This window comes from Ursus arctos, chromosome X (genome assembly GCF_023065955.2).
Source record: "Ursus arctos isolate Adak ecotype North America chromosome X, UrsArc2.0, whole genome shotgun sequence".
NCBI lineage: Eukaryota > Metazoa > Chordata > Mammalia > Carnivora > Ursidae > Ursus > Ursus arctos.
This window is the reverse complement of record NC_079873.1, coordinates 117,459,564-117,479,510: the sequence shown is the minus strand read 5'-3', so window position 1 is coordinate 117,479,510 and position 19,947 is coordinate 117,459,564. Positions and strand designations below refer to the sequence as shown.

At 40.5% G+C, this 19,947-nt stretch overlaps 1 protein-coding gene across 1 annotated transcript; it reads right to left on the bottom strand.

Annotated features, from left to right (window-relative positions):
- Positions 1–1,841: 1,841 nt before the first annotated feature.
- MMGT1 (membrane magnesium transporter 1) lies at positions 1,842–13,292 on the bottom strand. The gene is made up of 5 exons (XM_026479709.4): positions 13,232–13,292; positions 12,472–12,673; positions 8,592–8,644; positions 6,479–6,582; positions 1,842–4,904 (listed from the first exon to the last, which is right to left on the bottom strand). Exons 2-5 carry the CDS (start codon positions 12,548–12,550, stop codon positions 4,745–4,747), a joined length of 396 nt encoding a protein of 131 aa, XP_026335494.1. The 5' UTR covers positions 12,551–12,673; positions 13,232–13,292; the 3' UTR covers positions 1,842–4,744.
- Positions 13,293–19,947: the final 6,655 nt, after the last annotated feature.

Below are 19,947 nucleotides of genomic sequence, written 5' to 3'. Positions count from 1 at the left end.
ATATAAACATGCATGAATAACTAGGAAAAAGTCCTGAAAATAGTAATAATGCTGTGTGGACTAGCAATGCAAAATATGAAAGTGTATAGCAACTTAAAATGATTAAAAGACTGGTAATTTTTGTAACAGACTGCAGAGCTCAGAAACAGATCTAAATACACACGGAAATTCAATGCATGGATGAAGGCGGATTTTCAAATCAGTGTGGGGGAAAAAAGTAAAAAAGTGGGGTTGGGACAACCAAATAGCCATTTGGGGAGAAAAATGTTGAATCCTTACCTCATTCCTTCTACCTAAATAAAGTCCAAATGAATCAAAGATTTAAAGGTTAAAAAAAAAAACCTTAAAAGTACTGGAAAAATACATGAAATTTATTCTTAAATGTAAAGAAGGCCTTTTTAAGCAAGGCACAAATCCCTGAAGCCATAAAGACTGCTAAGTTTAACTACATAAATAAATAAATATATAGATGAATCTCAGGAAAATATTCTTAAACAAATGACAATGGACCAATTTTCTTAGCTTACAAAGAGCTCATACAAATCAATAAAAAGCAAATCATCTAATAGAAAACAGAACATGATCACACAGTTCACAGAAAATGAAATATAAGTAACCGATAAGCATGAAAATGTGTTCCATATCCTTCATTAACATGTAGTATAGCTAATGTAAGATGCAAGATATCATTTATTCAGTTTCAGAAGATCACATGTTTAAAAGCTTAGTACCCAGTATCAGCGTGGGCCTTGGAAATAATTATTCTTACAAATTATATGTGGGAGAATAACTGGGCCAAGATTCCTGGAGAACAATTTGGCAATAACTACTTAATTGAAAATGAAAAATACCGTTTGATCCAGCAATTCTACTGCTAAGAATTAACTCTGTGGGTATAATCTCATTATATGTATTAAGTATGTTCACCGCAATATGGTTTAGCAATAGTAAAATATTGAAAACAACCTGAGATCTCATCGGTGTTTGAACATTTATAACACATTCATACAATGGAATACCACACAGTCATTAAAAATAATGAGGTATTTCTGTATATTCTGATATAGAAAGATCTTGTAAGACACAGGTAGCAAAAACAGCAAGGTACAGTAGAGTGTATACAGTCTGATTCCATTAATGTGAAGTTTTTAAAATATATATTTTCTGGCAAATAATTTTTCCCCAAACGAATATACAGGACACTCTAAGCTGGTTACCTTTGGAGAGACATGAGGCGCAGGAGGGAAGGGGGCAAGTTTCAATGACATGCCTTTCTGTACCATCTGGTTTTTCTGTTTTTGCCACATGCATATATCATCTTTGTTTTTCCCTTTGGAAAGAATACTTGCTTTGTAGGTTATTTTGAGATATTCCTAGGTAGGTTTGAATCTGCTAGTGCTGTTTTTCAAAATACTCCAGATAAGAGCCAAGTTTTACAAATCAGAACTTTCCCTTGGGTTTTCATCAGATTCTGGATTTGCCCCCTGATGCTTTTAATCATAATGATTTCCTGTTAGGTCTAAAGTTATAACAAATTTGTGATGGAATGATTGGACACTGCTATTCGAGGACTGAAATTCTTATACTTCAAAGGTCCTTTGATAATTTATAAATATAAATGATATTGCATATTCTATTTCGACTCCAAAAAAAACATAAAAGTGCAATTTGACTTTACATGTACAATAAAAAGTAAAGCATCCATTGAATTTACTAGAACAGCATCACACTGGGAAAAAATACAGTCATAAAATTAGCTCTTAACATTTTTCTGGGGACAGAGAAGCAGAAGAGAATGAGATTTAAAAAACAAAAACAAAAACAAAAACCACTACCAAAAACAGGGTGAGACAATCATTTATTTATTGGACAGGGCAAGGCCATTTAAAGAGAGGAAACATATCCAAAAGAAGGTGTTTAGCTTGGTGTTACAGGCATCGATGTTCACAACAAACAACACTACTCAATACATCATGGAAACAGGCCACATACAACCAGGAAGATGCTGTCATGCCCCTCAAAAATTAGCCACAGTGCTTAGGAAACAATCATTAGGGAGTTACAGAGCATCATCGCCTCTAATCCGCCGACCTGCATTTCTGTGGTGGGGCCATTAGCCCACAGCATTTGGCTGGTTCCCTAGTTCCTAAGAGGTCTCTTCCTATATTCTAGAGAGCCTTCAATAGTGCACGCTTCTGAATGTCACTAAAATCGCAGTCAACTGCAGCAGGCTTAACGAGCTCACATCACTACATTTTTTTTTTTTTTGGACTACCCTAGGTAGTCACAGACTGTCTCAAAGTATTATAAATAAAATTCTGAATTTAACCCATTTAGCACTGTTACAATGCACCCAAATCACCTTTAGTCCTATGGTACATACTGGAAAAAGAAAACAGAAATTCACTGGAGGAAATTGAAGAAGAAATTTGAGAAGCTCACCTGGCCCGAGGTATACAAGCTGCTAGCCAAGTTAGACGCACCTGAAAACTATGTCAATTACCTGCCAAATTATCGGGCATCATTTTTACTGGGACTTTCCTGACTGGGCAGGCAAAGATTTCAGTCTCCATTCTAGAGACTAGCCAAAGTATTATAAATAGTAGTATATCATGAGTGCTTGGTTACAAGGAAAAACCATTCAGCCTAAGACTGACAAAGAAACGTGGTAAGTGTCTGGTCCTCCCTACTCCACATCTACTGATTTGACCAACCACTTCCTTCCACAGCAATCACAGTTCTCAAGGGGAGAAGTTCTCACTCCACATAGAACAAAACTATACTTGGGAAGCCAGTCACTAGCAAGACCAGACATTGTGCGAATCCATTCATATTAAATGACCAGAACAGGCCAATCTATAGAGGCAGAAAGGAGATTAGTGGTTGCCCGGGGCTGGGAGGCACTGGGGCAGGGGGATATGAGAGGCGCCCGCTAAAGGGTACAGGGTTTCTTTTGGGGGTGACAGAAATGTCTTAAAATGCATTGTGGTAGTGGTTGTACAACTTTGCAAATATATGACAAAACCACTGAACTGTACCCTTTAAATGGCTGCGTTGAAGGTATGTGAATAATAAAAAAGGCAGGCAGCCCCCAAAGAGAAGAGGCTCTTTCGAATCAAGTCATACCTGAGGAAATGGCAGGCAAGCCTGATGGAAGGAGCTTGTTTCTCATACCATATTTTGATTTAATTATCACTATATTAACCCCCTGAATCCCATTTTTAACTCATTTCTAAATTATCTTAGGCTATCAGAAGATTTCTAACTTTGTTCTCCTTAGAGAGCAGAGTCAGTGTTCCACAGACAGACTGGGTTGGCAAAACAAAACTAAACAGTAAAATCTCAATGACAAAAGTCTCGTGCTTTGGGGCTGTGTGTTACCAGGCAGGATAGAAGAGCTGAGGTCCACTGCTAATGGGAAAAATGCCATCAAGCAGAAGGGCATCTTATGGACTCTTGCCGAAGGCGTTTCAAGTCTGCATGGTTATTCCCTTTGCACCTATACAATTCAAAGAAAGCAATGTTTTCATACCTGTACAGTTCGACAAAAGCAACCTTCTCTACAAAGAAATGTTAAGCTCCCTGCAGTTCAAAGGGCTAGCCAAATTTCCCTAAACCCAGAATTACCGATTCTAAAAAAAAGTCTACTCTGTCCCCTCATCCTCACCTTCAGTAGCATCCAACAAAGATGGAAAATTCTAAGCCTGCTAACGAATCTGAAGCTATAAAACAGTTTCTTAAACGACCTTAAATGTTTTTCACTGAAGCTATTAGTTCCAAATATTTAAAACATATTTGTCCCAATGCCTTTGAAGCCTACCTTTGATGAGAAGTTTCCTTTAGTTTCACTAATTTGCTAGTTTAGTATGCAATAAAACAACAGAGACTTTGAATAAGTTAAACTGGCTGATGACAAGTAATCAGTTTTCTTCGGTGATTACTATTCCTCTACACAGGCAGGATAATTAATGAAATCATGAATGGTCTTTTGGTCTATCTTCAACTATTCTTTAACTACATAATCAATTGGGGAAATTTCTGACAGAGAAAGGAAGAGAACATAAGTAGCTTTACAGCAAGTTGATTTGTTAAATATATTTATGACAAAGAATTTCTGACACAAGAATTGCTCACTGCACACAGAACCCCAGAGAAGTGATGAAACAAGACAGTCAATGTTAGGAGGTATATGGGAGTGGGGTGGGGCGAGAAGTCATGAGAAATTAAAAACTGGCAAGCATCAGCTGAAGCAGAGCCACTTTTTAGGGGTCATAAGAATAACTGATAAGCCACCATTTTGGTCTCTTTAGAGAAGTCCATTTGTTGTTAAGAACCAAAGACTTTTTAACTTTCATTCATGCTGCAAAATGCAGTAGTCACATTATGTCCAAAAGGATCCTAAAAACTCAAGTGCAAAAGAAAAGAAATCTAAGAAAATAAATAATTACAAAATCAACATTTTTCAAAGAAATGTGTTCAAAACAGTGACTTTTACAAAAGATATGAATCTGTTTTAAATGGAAAAAAGAATTCTCTCTATGAAAGATCAAAGACTCATTTCACAGATAACTTACACTCCATTAACGATTTGATTAACAGTGTACAAACAAGGGCCATAGACTTTTTTAATTAGGTCTGAAAGATCAATATAATATAAATACTGATGATGGGGGGAGTGTTTTATACCCCAAACTCCAATATTCCAGCTCTGTGTCCTGTCCTGTTATTATAATTTGTAAAAATCTTAACGACGCAGTGATTCAAGTTTTCGTAACTTCAATGATGTGTTTGAGGACAATGCATCTTGATTTGAAGAGTTTGTTGTATCCGAAGGCCGGAACAGTACTCGACCACGATGATTAAATACATAAAATGATGGGTGATTCCTTAATGTGTCAAATGTCCTTAAAAGAAAAAAACAAAGCATCCACTTTAGATACACCTGTACAAAAGCCTATTTGAAAACAAGCAGGCTTCTAATGAATTATGAATTTGCTATGGGTTATAGTCTTAACTGAGTTTAAATCCATGGGATCAGGCTATACATGGCAATCATACTGTGTCTCATTTTTTTTTTCCTGTACAAGGAAAATAAGAAACCTGGAAAAGCAACATAACTCAAATCTTTCTTTCAGCCACTCCTTCCAAGATGCCTATGACTATAGCACAAATAATCGCTCAGCTTTAATCACTCCTGTAAATCTTAGAACTAGCTAGCCCATGCCAAATAGTCTTTTAAAAAGCCAGTACATAGATTGTACCTTTGATTATTCTCATTTGGCCCTCACTACTCAAGCAATATGATCATTTCACAGATCTGTTTCCAAGAATCTTTCAAGTACAACAAAAAAAAAACTCCTTTTGGCCCTTCTGTACCTACTGTTGTCCAAACTCATATATTTTGCTACCACCTACTAAATGCCATTCTGTTTTACTTCTTTCTTTCCTGGCCCTTTGCCTGTGATTCTTGGTAGACTCTTTGTAAGAACTATAGTGGGTGGTGATAGTAGAGTATCCTTTCTTCTTTCCCAGTGAGATATGTGTAGTCAAAAAAAAGTTCACAAACACCTAAGTGTATGGCTTTCAGTATTGGTTTGTTTAAACATTATTTTCCTGGAAAAAAAGAGAACTCTGCCTTGATAAAAACTCAAATCTCAAAGTCAGCCCACCTAAAATCCCAAGCATACTCCCACATAAAACAGGAAGCCTGACACGTGACTACTTAAAATGTAAACTGAAAAGTAAAAGTAACAAGGGGGTGAGTTTCCTCGAACAAATAAATGTTTATTGTGAACCCTTCTGAGGACACATCGTAAAGGGTTAAAATTTCCAGGCTCAAGAAGGTAGGTAAAGTCCAGAGATGGAATTGAACAAAGCTAAAGGATAACTTTATGAAAGTAAGAAATATGGAAAAGAAAAGCAAGCCAAGCTCAAGAAAATAGATTAGAAGAAGTACAGGAGAAAACAGAAAGCAGAATAACAAATATACTGTAATCCAGGAATAGGAAAGGGCCAGAGAGCAGTTTAGGCCACAGTCTAGGCTCAAGTGATAGAAGAAACTGACTGAAAACCCCTATTCTTCCAAAGACTTAGCTGGGACACGTGGATAAAAAGAGGAAAAAATGGAAGGGAGGGAGAGAGGGGGGAGGGAAGGAAAAAAGAAAGGATGAAAGGAAAACATTTCTGAGGGAATATCTTCCTATTTGTCTATCTCCTTCCACCCACCCAAGCAATAAATAATTTTAAGCAAATATAACATGACATCTGATTCTAATGTCAATAATCTGTCATTCAACTTCCATTTTTCTACCATATCAAACACTGCCTCAATATTTTGACCTCATCATTTACACAAACTGCATCATCAAAATGTAAAAACAAAATCAACTTTTATGTACCAGAAAACATACATTTTAAATTATGTAAATGAAGCAAAACCCCTATGAATCGAAATGCCTATGAAAAGGGAAAGACTTACTTATTTTTTAGTTCTGAAGTGGCATCCATGTCTTTAAACTCTCCTGCAATATGAACTATACCATAACAGGTAACTGCAAAGGCCAGAAGTGTCTGAAGAACTATCTGTGTATAAAGATTGAGATTATCATATAACATACAAATATTATCATAAAAATTTACAATTTTCCCCTCCATCTCTTTTTAGCCTCTGACAGGTATTTCTCCTAGATCCTATCAAGGAGTCATTCTCACTTTAAATAATTTGAACTCAGACACAATAAAATCTCCTATAAATTCTATGGATAAGCTGCAAAAATACTTTTAGGTTTTGCTCAAATAGCAAACAGGTACTGAGCATTCGGAACTCAGTTACCAACTATTACCTGCTTCCAAGAGCAACTAAGAATTTGTTAATGTATTACTGTTAAATACCGTTGAGTATACAAAAGAACACCCCTGGACCCACCACCCAGCTTAAGAAATAAAACTACCAGTACCTTTCAAGTCCCATGTGTCCCTCTCCAATTATATCCTTCACCATCCCCCTCAGAGTTAACTATCGTACTGAGTTGTATATTAATCAATTCTTTAAGGCTTTTCTTCATAATTTTACCAGCTATGTATGTACCTCTAAAATGTATATTGCTTACTTTTTCCCATTTTGAACTTTTTTGTGAGATTCATCCCTGTTGTAGTATATCCTTGTAGTCCATTCATTTTCATTGTATTTTATATTTCATTATATGAAAATACCACAATTTATTCATTCCACTGCCGATGGCTATGTGGGCTGTTTCCTGTGTGTTACTTTTACAATGCCAATACAGATATCCTGCAGTAGGTCTCCTGGCACATGGGAGTGGAATCACTGGGGGAGAGTATACACATGTTCAACTTCATTAGGTAATACCAACATGTTTTCCAAAGAGGTTGTGCAAGCAAAAACTTGCAATGTTTGATATTAACCAACCTGGGATTAGAGGCACGTTTGATTTTCTTGATTGTGATTTTTCTGTATTTTTCAAAATTCCCAATTTGTAAACAGAAGCAAGCTATTTTAAATGGACATAAATGAATATGTATGTGGTGGGGGGGTGGGGCTAATCTACCACAAAGCAAAGGTGATAGGAGAGTGGCTTAATAGTCCCGTCTATCATAGCTGTCATTACAGACAACTAAAGTCAAAATTAGCCACAAGCTATTACTCTTTCTAAATTAAAACTAATGTCACACGTTATACCAGTTTACACATTCCCACCACCAGTGTACCAAGACCTATTTCATAAAATGCAATCACAGGCACCATTAACAAGAATGTGGCAAATCTATGAGTTATCATGAAGTTACGTTAAGATAAATAATGTTAAGTAATAAAAGGCTAATTATAAAACTAGACATATATACACACAGATAATAGCTTTTTAAAAGAAAAACTGTTTTGATTAGGTAAAACCATACATAAAAAATAGACAATGCTGTTTATGCACAGGAGGAGAGCTGAACAACGGACATACTCCAAGCTGGCAGGAGTAGCAGCAGAATGGCTGAGCAGTGACGTCACTAGTCTTTTTTATTGTATGGGGTCAGTTTTACTTTTTACGCTTACTGTTTGATTCTGTTACAAAGAAGTTACTATTTTGTCATTTAAGAGCAATTAAATATAAAAAAATGGTGAGTGAAGTTCACATATCATTTCAGCTTAAAAAAAAACACTTCCTTGATTTTCTTTACTTTTGCCACCTACATATATGTCCCTAAACAATGTTTAGTTTTGCTTGTTCTTATACTTTACATAAAAAGGAACTCTGCTAAGAAATAAAGTCAAATAATCAACTTTTTAAGTCTGTCTCAGACTATGAATAGAGCAACTTCTAGAATGACTACTTGAACTACAGTTCTAGAAACCAAACAGAGAAATCTTTTGTTTCCAAATCTTTGGGTTTTATAACAAGTGACAAAAAGTAAAGTAGTGAACAGATGTTACTTCATGTCTCGAAAATCTTAAGAGAACAAGAACCAGTAAAAAAAAAAATTATATATATATATATATATATATATATATATATATATATAATAAGCTATGTGGCTAATTTTTAAAATATATTTTAATGGAATATAAATGACCAACTTACATCTATTGGCAGTGATTCATCTTCCTTTTCTGTTAATCGCATATAAGAACGATCTATAAACCAGAAGCATACCATTAAGGAAATTGTAGCCCATTTTTCTTTCTTAAAATGCAAGCAAATCAATATACCAAAGAAGCGGCTGACTTATATGCTACATAAAGTAATGCTAATCCCAGATTCCTCAAAACCTCTATCTTCTAAGGCAGTCAGCCTGATCTTGAACTATTTTACTTTCATCATGACCTGCTTTGTCACCTTATAAAACATGGTAAGAGTGAAAGGTGAGCAAGTACAAGGAAGACATACCTAAACATATTTTCTTTCTTTCGGTACTATGGGAAAACTAGAATCCTCTGAAACTTAGAGTTTCTTTCACTAACTGGTCAAAGAAAGCACAATTACTTAAAAATGAATAATCCTATAGAAAATCTCAACTCTGAAATAGCACCGCCATCACACAGTATGGATAAAGTAATATTGGCATGGACATGTTTTTTCCTGAGAGAATATGTTGGGGCAGGGGTGGAATAGGAGAAATTCCAGAACGTCAATTTCTGCCTCTCTGATTAAATCAGAATTCTGCTGCTGCCTTAGCCTTGGGAAGCAGCAAGGTATGAAAGAAAAGGACCAGGATCTGGAAGCTGATAAGCCTGGATCATAAAACCAGCTCCTCAACTTACTGTCACTGACTTTATCTCATCAAACCTTAAGACATCCTCATGCATTGTAACATGTATCTCAATTTCAGAGTGTTAAAATGTAGGAGTGGGAGGGGAGTGTGTCTTAGAATCAAAGAAATACAGTATCTTTCTACTGCCTAAGTGTCTGCAACAGTAAAATGGGGATAATGTGAAGATTACAGTAGATACATGGTAGCCATTCTGCCGTAACAAAGTTCATCCCAGGAAAGGTGAGCAAGCCATAGTACAAGTGTGCTATCTGCTGCTACAGTCTGACATGACACAATTAGCTTCAAAGGTAAATATTAGTCTTTTTCCAACATGAGCATTATAAAGTGGTCCCACTGCAATGAGAAATGCAACAAGGCATTCTCATCTCACCAAAAACACAAAAACACAAAATCCTAATTCTAGAAAAACCTGGCACAATCCCTACTTAACAATGTGCTGTGGACTAAAAAACCCAAATTGCTGTGAGTGAACATGTAGTAACTCTTAAAAGAGAATGTGTTTACAGACATTTCTGAAGTTTTATCTTACAGGTTTAACATAAGGACCGGTGTAAAAGAAACATCAATCCAATACCAAAAATAGGTCTGGCTAACTTCCTACTGTCTGTTCAATTCCTAGCCAGCTTTCTTCTCTGCATGCAGCCTAATCTGACTCTAACAATACCTCTAACCAGGCATTTCCTCATCTGTAAAACGAAGGGGTTGGACTTCAGTGATCTCCTTGTTCGAGTACTGTAAAAATTTTACAGCTGAAACCAACTGTAGAAAATGACGCAGTACTCCACAGTATCCTGATCTCTAGGGTAGTGCTTCTCCAAGGAAAGCTCAGGCAAATCACCTGGGGATCTTATTAAAATGCAGATTCAGATTTAATAAACTCTGGGGCGGGGCCTGAATTTCTGCATTTCTAACAAGCTCCCAGGCTATTCCCTGGAGACTGGTCCGTGGACCACCCTTGAGCAGCAAGGCTCTAAGATATTTCCTTAACCCGCTCATCCCCCACCTCCCACCCCCGGCCTGTCTTCATGCATCCTGACATACTCTTAGCATAGCATCTATATCACTTTATTGACATTACTTATTGATTCCATTTGTTCTCCACTTGACTTTGAACTTCAAGGCATCCCTGTACCTCTGGCACCTAAGCACAGCGCAATTTCAACCACTTACACAAAACTGAATTTCATAAAGCAGTGTAGCACATAGGCTCTAGAGTTAAACTGCTTGTCTTTGAATCCTGGCCCCACCATCATCTCTGTCAGTTTGCGGGTTTCCCAGCTATGCGTGTCTTGACTTCTTCATCTTTCAAGAGCGGTAACAACAATAATAGCCACCTCACAGGGCTTTTGGTAGGACTGAATTAGATAATACATGTAAAGCGCTCAGTTCAGTGCCTGGCATATAGTAAGCATTTAATAAACGTTAGCTATTATTACTGTTATCATTAAAGACTGGAACTTTGGAGAAAATGTCACAGAATAGAGAAGACCGGGGAAACATGACAACTGAATGTAATGCGATACCCTGCATTGATTCCTGGAATAGAAGACTTTATTGGAAAAACTGGTAAAACCCAAATAAAAGTTAGACTTTAATCAATAGTATCATACCAATGTCAGTTTCTTAGTTGTGACAATATACCATGGTAATAGAAGATGTTACCAATGCAGGAAACCAGGTGGGGGTATACAGTAACTCTGTACTATCTTTGCACTTCTCTGTAAATTTTCAAAATAAAAATGTATTTAAAAAATAAAGCTGAGTTTCAGTCAGACAAATGTCAATACACATATGTAAAACGTAGTTAAAGTAACTGGGTCATTTTAATTCTATGTAATAAAAGGTTTTATCTTGAAAAAAAATAGAGCTTTGAAGGAATTCACATTTCATTTTCTACTTTATTCCTGAACATGGAAAGTAATCTAGCAAATGAATAAAGTTCAACTTTGAATTCACTTCCTTCATTCAACAAATTTATTGAGTACCTACTGTGGGGAACATTGTGCTAGGCACAGAGATCGCAGCAATGAACAAAATGGGCTGCCCTTAGGGGCTCTATAGGCTAGGACAAAGGTTAGCAAACTTTTCCTGTAAAAAGTCAGATAACAAATAGTTTGGGCTTTGCAGGCCATACTGTCTCTGTGTCAACTACTCAACTCCCTACTTAGAAAGCTGCCAGACAATACCTAAACGAATGGGTGTAGCTGTCTGCCAGGAAAACTTCATTGATGGACACTGAAAACTTGGATTTTATATAACTGCCATGGATCTTAAAATGATATTCTTTGGCTTTTTTCCCCCAGCAAATTAAAACGTGAAAACATACTTAGCTCACTACAAAAACAGGAGAGAGGCTGCATTTGGCCCACACGCCAGTTTGCTGACCCCTGGTCTAGTAGAGAAGGAAGACCACAAAACAGATCAGCCCTCTCAAGACTGCATGCACTACCTCCTCTGCTAGACTCCAAGTTTCTTCTTGATGATACAATTGTATGTGTATGCTAAAGTACTTCTACTCTTTTCTTTTAAACTTCCCAGTGACTCTGTGACATAGAAAAAGCAAGAATTAAAATCCACCTCAATGAAGGCTCAGAGAAGGGACATGACTTGCCCAAGGTCACACAGATTTAGCGGCAAAGCAAGTTTTTCAGAACCAGCCCTCCAGACTTCCAGTCCAGCGCTCTTTCTCCTGTACCATAGTGCCTCCACAAGGCAAACGGTCACTTAACTTCTCAATCTCTGCCTGGACAGCCCAGGAGTGCCCAAGATGTTGTCCACCTAGTTGTCATGGGACCATGAGCATCCGAGGTCCTCAATCTGACACTTTGCCTGTTCAGCCCCACGCTGGATCTGACATCACCTGTCCCGGATTCCCGGACAGACTCCCTCTCTGGCCACCCTGCAGCCTGACAGACTCCCTCTCTGCCCACCCTGCAGCCAGCTCGGAGCCCTCTCCTAGACACCCCCTTCCCCTTCCACCCTTGCCGCAATCTCAGGTGCCCGTCTCCTCAAACTCAGACTCCGCGCCTTCCACTGGGAAGCCCCGAGCCGCTTCTCGGATTCACCCCCCAACTCTAAGGGCTCAAATGACCATTCCTGGGACACTCGGTCCGACACTCCCTCAGGGTGCTCCCACACACCGCCCCCGGAGTCCCACACAGGAGCGGTCGCGGTCACCCCGGCACTTACGCTGCGCAGCGGAAAAGGCCGCGTGGGCTAGGGCAAAGAGGCCGACGCCCACCAGCCCCTTCCACAGTGACGGCGCCATGATTCCGGAGGAGCAGCAGCCCAACAAAAGAGGCGAAGGGCGGCGGAGCTGTTCCTTCTTCCACTGGCGGGTGTCCGCGCAGCGCAGAGAGATGACGTCACCGAACCCCTGGGCGCGAAGTGCCTCAGAGGTGGAAAAACCAAAGAGCCGTGAGAAAGCGGAAGCAGGAATGCCGGGAAGAAGGGGAAAGCGACACGGAATAAGGTCCGCGAGTGACCACGAGCCGAGCCTGCGTGCGCGGTCTCTCCGTGAGGGGCGGAGCTAAGCGGAGAGCATACTGAAGGAGGAGAAAGCGGATCAATGGGGAAGCGGAGCGGAAGGGCGCCAGCGAATGAGCGCGGGCCGCGGGGCAAGGGGCGGGGCCTGCGGAGAGGCCCGGGCGGGGCTGAGGGGCTGGAAGCCCGGAGGGCTGGAGGCGGAGGTTCAAGGCCCGCAGCGCTGGGTCTCTACTCCTCGCAGGGGGGTTTGTTTGTTTGCTTTGCTTTCCCCTCCAGCTGGGTCCTTTGTTTTCTGCCGGCCGGTCCAGTGTTTCAGCCCTCTAGGAGGCAGCACTGCTGAAGGAGGCAAGGGCGTGAAAGCGAAGAGGCGGGTGGGGTGTAGAGGAGAACAAGCCGGGATTTGAAACCCCAAACACATGACACGCGTGGGATGCTCCGTAAAAGTTAGTTCCCTTCTCCTTACCTTCAAAAGGTCTTGAAGAAAGGCTCGCGCCCCAAGGGGTGTAGTGCCGCGCGGGAGGGTTTTGTCCTGAAAAGAGCCAGTTTACGTTAGGGAGAAATGAAAGGGAAGAAATAAAAGCACGCTCACAACGCCAGGCCATCTCGTCTATCTCTGATCAGAAAAAAGTGTACTCTCAGTTCTGGATTTGTCTTTGTCTCCATCCCCTAAAATGTACACATTCGTTAGTGAGATTCTCCCCTTCTTTCCACTCTGCTCTCCTTTGGCGGGCCCACCTCTTCATTCCCACCGCTTCAGCCACCGTCGATAACACAGTAATTTCCAAAGCGACATCTCGATCTCAAATGTCTCTCTTTGGCTCCAGACCTGCTAATTGCTTATGTCTATCCTGCGGCAATTCAAACTTACTATGGCCAAGACGGAATTCATCAATTTTTCCAAACTCTGCACCAACTCCTCCAGTGCCCCCGACTGACTGGCACAGCGTTGTAAGCCGCATATCACGAGGTAAATGCCCTCAGCCCTGTCAGGATTCTACTTTTTAGCTGCATCAATTTTGCTAACTCTCATTTGCTCGAAGATGCCTATCCTGGACACCGCTTTTAAACTTGCAATCTTCCCATTCCTGGTCCCCTTAGCCTGCTCTATTCCTATATCGCCTTCTGAAATATTCTGTAATTTGCCTGTTTATTAGGTTTGTTGTGTTATTATTGTTCACTGTCTCTCTTCCTAAGTTCCAAGAGGACAAAGATTTCTGTCAATGCCTAGAACATTGCCTGTCACATACGGTAGGCATTCAAAGAATGTTTGCTGAATGAATTATGGGAAAGAAGTGGGGAGTGATGTATCCTTGTTTGAAATGATCTCTAGAGAGAGTCCTCCCACTTTTTAAAATTGGATTCAGGAATCCCTGGGACTTGCATACACTCGTAAATTTTTATGAACCTTTGATTGATGATAAACATTTTCTGATATACTTGAGCTTCCTCAAAACTGAAAAAATTTTAGAAAATAAAGAAGGCACCCAAGAGCCTGCAGATTACCTCAACTTTATACGGTTTTTGTCCTCCATCCCATTTTCCAAACCTTTAATTATGGTCATTATTTTTCTCTGGGCCCACTCCAATTCTTTCACCTCTAAGCCAAGATTTGACACAGTACTCAATCAGTGTCAAGTACAATGTAATGTATTCCTTACTAATGTAGGCATATTTATAAACCACACAATCAGGAAGAACCAGGAAATAATCTTTCTGTACTTGACAGGAAAGTGCTTCCTTCACCCCTGGGAGGTGGCAAGATAGAAAAGATAATTGACCAGAAAAAAAAAAAGTCTTAACCCTTGGTTTTAGCTTTGATAATGGTCAAATGGAAAACAGCCTTTTCTGGCATCCTACTAAATTATGTCTGCTAATATTAATTTATCCAAAGCAGAAAAATGATTAGGTTTCCTAAGGGAGCTGAGATGTGGTTCCTTTCCTTTGAAAAGATGAGGTTACAGAAAAAAAGAGAGAGCCAGTAGGAAATCTGGTATTTGTATAAGCCCCCAATACATTATCCTACTCTTCAGGGAAGTGGCCAGGCATTGAATTTTGTTTTCTCCACTACACTCTTAAGATGCATGCCCCGTTCTCTCTCTCTTTTTTTAATATCTTACCCATGTACGGATGCAAAAGAAACTAGGCTAGTTTCACATTTTCTAGAAATAAATGGTTAACTCCTATTCAGGGAGTGGGATTTTAATGGGCTCATCTATAGATTTTAACATGAAGGGAAGCCAAGGTATTCATAGTCATAGTTACCAGGGATTGTATCATTCAAATAAGTACCTTGGGTCCATTCATACGTTGTTTTCTAGGTTGGAGTTCATTCCAAATGTGCAAGGCACAGCTAGGGGCAGCACTGTTTTCATGAGCTCTTAGAACAGAAGTCAAACTTCATGGGAAAGAGCGTTTAAATTCCTAGGTGACCCCAGAAGTGCCTTTAGTTTTCATAAAGAAAGCTATTTTCCATATGCACAGAGGATACATGATGTGGATTTGTTAAAGGTGGGGATAATGATCTCTAAAGCATTTCCTACCGAGATGTTATTTATGAAGGCTCATCACATCTTCCCAGGATAGTCTGTTGAATAGAGAAAGCACTGCAATCCCAAATTGTCTTTCAGTTAATTAACTTGGTCACATGCCACCCAACTAGGCGAGTGACTTCATACACCACTCAGATATGCCTCCATTTCCCACGCAGATTCTCCCTCTTTCAGTCACACTCTGTTCTTTCCTACCTAGTTCAAAAATCCACTTTCCTTAGGAATTCATTGCTATTATAGGTGTGTATAAGAGGAATATATCTACTGTAGGTACTAAACCTTTCTTCAAACTATTTATACTTATTCCAGCCTCCCTGGGTAACTAATTCTAGAATTTCACTACCTGCTGGGTAAACTAGTATTTTCAACATTTATATTGAAATTGCATCATCTCTTTTTTATTTCTTTACAAAAATGGTGTATGTTCAGCGTAAGAAATTCAAACAATGAAGCGATGTATCCCTTTTAACGCATTAAGCGGCGCCTTGGCATCTCGAGTTTTGAATCTCGGTAAACAAGACTGTGGTTACTTGATTCAGATCTTTAAGACTTGTTTACTGAAAGGTTTATACTACTGTGGTTAAAAGCATACGCTCTAGAAACAGATTGGGTTTGAATCCCGGCTTTTCCTTTACTATCTGGGAGACTGGGCAAGTTACTTAACTTTACTGTGCCTCAATTTCCTCATCTGTAAAGTGGAGATAATAATAGTACTTACCTGGTAAGGTTGTTGTTAGGATTGAGTGAGACAACACATATAAGTTGTTTAGAATAATCCCACATTGGGGGGGTGGTGGAGGGCACCTGGCTGGCTCAGTCAGTAGAGTGTGTGACTCTTGATCTCCGGGTTGTGAGTTCGAGCTGCATGCTGGGTGTGGAAAGTACTTTAAAAATAACAAAATCTTAAATAAAAGAATAACTTCTCATGGTGAGTCCTCAATAAATGTTAGCCATTATTATTGCTGCTGCTGCTGCAATAGACTCTTGTAGCTAATTTTCCAGACTAAAGGGGTTCTTTATCCTTGTAGTCTTTCTTAAAACATCAGTTGTTTCTCCCCTTTGGTTATTTTAATTGGTCTTCTCTGGACCATTTCTAGATCTACTAATATCTCTCTTGGGGTTTCATTACCACATCTACACAAAGTATCCTAGGTTACTTGTCTGGGGTTAGTATGATTATTTATTTCAAGTAGCCTTGACACTGAAAATGACACCAAAAGTCTTATTTGCTTTTTTAGCACACTGAGCTGGTATGTTCAGGAAATAAATGTAAAACTCTAGCACTATACTGGGTCCTAACTGATATTTGGGGGGTTTTGTTGTTGTTGTTGTTTGTTTCTTTTAGAGAATGAGCAAGAGTGCGCAAGCATGCACGTGGCGAGGGGGAGGGGCACAGAAGGAGAGGAAGAGAGAATCCCAAGCAGACTCCATGCTGAGTGGAGAGCCCGACACAGGGACCATTCTCACAACCCTGAGACCATTACCTGAGCCAAAATCAAGAATGGGACGTTTAACTGACTGAGCCACCCAGGCACCCCCTAACTGATATTTGTGACCAACTTTTCCTCCTCCTCCTCCTCCTCCTCCTCCTCCTCCTCCTCCTCCTCCTTCTTCTTCTTCTTCTTTTTTTTTTTTTTTTTTGGTAGGCTCCACACCCAGTATGGAGCCTCACTCGGGACCTGAACCCACAACCTTGAGATCAAGACCTGAGCTGAGATCAAGAATCTGACGCTTAACCAATGCTTAACTGGCTGAGCCAACCAGGGGCACCTCCCACTTCTTGAATATAGACATTCCCTATACCACTGCCCTAAAATTGGATCTCTTCCTACCCTTTGTTGTTTGGAGAACACATAAACTCCTATAACTTCAATATTGTGTACATAGCTCCCACATCTTTCACCGGTCCTGACTTCACTCCTGAATTGCAGACCCTCCACTTGGATATCCCCCCAGTCTCTTAAATCCAACCTGCCCAGAGCTGAGCCGTACCTCCTGACTCCCATTTTAATGCTATTAGTAGCCCTATATTTTCCAGTTATGCAGGTTCAAAACCTTGGAATAGTCTTCCAATCGTTCTTCCTCAAGCATTCCCCATCTACGCACCCAATCAGTTGCCATGACGGGTTAGTCCTACCTCTGCATCAGCTGCTGTACCCAGCCTCCCTTCTCCCTGTTCCATTCCTACTGCAACTGGTAAGTTAAGGCCTCCTGACTTTTCAGCAAGACTACTTTTCTAAACCATACCCCGCCCCCCTTTTTTTTTTTTTTTTACTTTTCTAACCTCTTAACCGGCCTCCCCTACAGCCCATCTCTCTGCATTTCATTCATCCCCCTTTCTGCTGCCAAATTAACATTGAGGAAGTTTTGACCAGGGTAATGAATGAGTTAAAAATGTCTGCGGCATAAAGACCTTCCAAGGTACGGCCTCAACTTTGCTTTCTGGCCTTTCCCTTTCCCCCAGTACAGGAGTGAATCAATTCAGTGTTTATCAAGCACCTCCAGTGAGCCAAGGACTGTGCTAACCACTGGGCTAAACTTACCTACACTCCTCAGTGATCAAGTATTTACTGAACACTTACTATGTACCCAGTACTGTAAAATCCTCTTTCGCTTTAATCCCTGAACTGAGACTATGTCCCTAAGAGAATTTAATGTCATCTGCAAACATGGAGAGTTCCTTGGTCCTCCGTTAAATTTGAAAGACATTCATTAATGCCCAGATGTGTTTTTTTTTTAAGATTTTATTTATTTAACGGAGAGAAAGAGAGAGAGTGCACACAAGCGGGGGAAGCGGTAGGCAGAGGGAGAAGCAGGCTCCCTGCTGAGCAGAGAGCTGGAGGCAGGGCTTGATCCCAGCATCCTGGGATCAGGACCTGAGCCAAAGACAGGCACTTCACCGACTGAGCCACCCAGGCGCCCCTCCGATGTGTTTTATTGAATACCTGTTTTGGTTAGACCTTATGCTAGAGGCTGTCAGTAAAGAAATAAGTAATGCCTGGTTTCCTGCCCTCAGAGTAACCGTGACCTGTGGCTGTGGAGTAACAAACATGTAAATCAAGCATGACTATATTTCATGGGGGCTAAGAGAGAGAGTTGCCCACTGGGCTGTGGGAGCTCGTACATGGGGCCCCAAACTCAGCCTGAGGGCATCCTGGAAAGCTTAGTGACTTTTTTATACTGAGTTTTGTCAGAGGAGCAGAGGTTAGGTGAGGAAAGGGTTGAAGGACATCCAAGCAGAGGGAGTACATGGAAAGGCAAGTATGTGTACAAAACCACGTGATGCATTCCGGAAACTGCAAAATGGCTGAAGCAAAAGCTATTTGGGGGAGAGGTGGAGAAGCAGTCGGGGGTCGGGGCTTATGGAGCATCATATGCCAGGCTAAGGAGCCAGAACTGACAACAGTGGGATCACTGGAGGGTTTGGAGCAGGGCTGTGCTATTTATAATCAGATTTGTGCTTCAGAAAGATCCCTCCAGTAGAAGTATGGAAGGACAGTTGGTGGAGATGAAGGCAGAGGTCAGCAAACCTTTCCCATAAAGGACCAGACAGTAAATAGTTTAGGCTATTTGCAGACTCTACAGTCTCTTTGGCAGCTACTTAACTCTGTTGTAGTGCAAAAGGCACCACAGACCATAGGTAAACAAATGGGCAGGGCAGTGTCCAATAAACCTTTACTGATAGACACCGAAATGTGAATTTCACATCATTTTCATGTGTCACAAAATGTTCTTCTTTTGATTTTTGTTCAGCCATTTAAAAAAATGTATAAAGCATTCCTAGTTCCAGGCCATACCAAAAACAGGTGGCAGACCAGATTCCATTGGCTGTAAATTGCTAATCTCTGGACTAGCAGATGAGAGTGTAGAGAGTTGGAGAACCTCATCTCTGATGGGGAGAGAAAACTAATGTGCTAGTAGAGGGAGGTGTAGACAAAGGCTTGTTTCTCAGAAGAGATCTGGAAGTGGTTTTGGAGAACAGGAAGAGATGGTGGGCCAGTTTTGTAATAAATGAGTCACGGGGATGAAAGCGACAGCATAGGGAATATAGTCCGTGGTATTGTAATAGCATTGCATGGTGACAGAGGGCAGCTACACTTGTGGGGAGCACAGCATAATGTACAGACTTGTGGAATCACTATGTGATATGCCTGAAACTGATCATGTAACACTGTGTGTCCACCAGACTTCAATAAAAAGAAAGCTGGTGTACAAGGAGCCATTGAAGATGGTGGAGGGAGATGATGGTTGGAGTAGATCCTGGAAGAGGCAGGAAGGAGGTGATGGAACTCAGAGTACAGATTGCAGTGTATGTTTCATAAGGGAGGAGGAAACATCTCTTTCACTGAGGCTGGAGGGGAGGAAGAAAGGAGGAGCACTAACAGAATACCTAAGTAGGTGGCAGGGTAAGGAACGTGAGGACTATTTTTTTGAGGTCTTGATTTTCGCAGTGAAAAGGGAGGCATGGCTTAGATTCCAGGTGATTTATCGGGATGGGCATCGAATCAGCCAGGATGAAGGCAGGGCTGGGGTGGGGGCGTGGGGAGGTGCTGTGACCCAGATGCCCACATCCTCTGTGAATGTACAGGAGTGACCAGGAAGTCATTAGGTGACAAAGAATGGAGAGCAT

Bases quoted from the DNA above. Each gene is read 5' to 3' on its own strand.
- MMGT1 (XM_026479709.4), bottom strand. From the start codon at position 12,550: ATGGCGCCGTCACTGTGGAAGGGGCTGGTGGGCGTCGGCCTCTTTGCC. The intron at 8,645-12,471 runs GTAAGTGCCGGG...TCTGGTTTATAG, and splicing joins GGCCTTTTCCGCTGCGCAGC to ATCGTTCTTATATGCGATTA. The intron at 4,905-6,478 runs GTAAGTCTTTCC...TTTTCTTTTAAG, and splicing joins ACTTCAGAACTAAAAAATAA to GACATTTGACACATTAAGGA.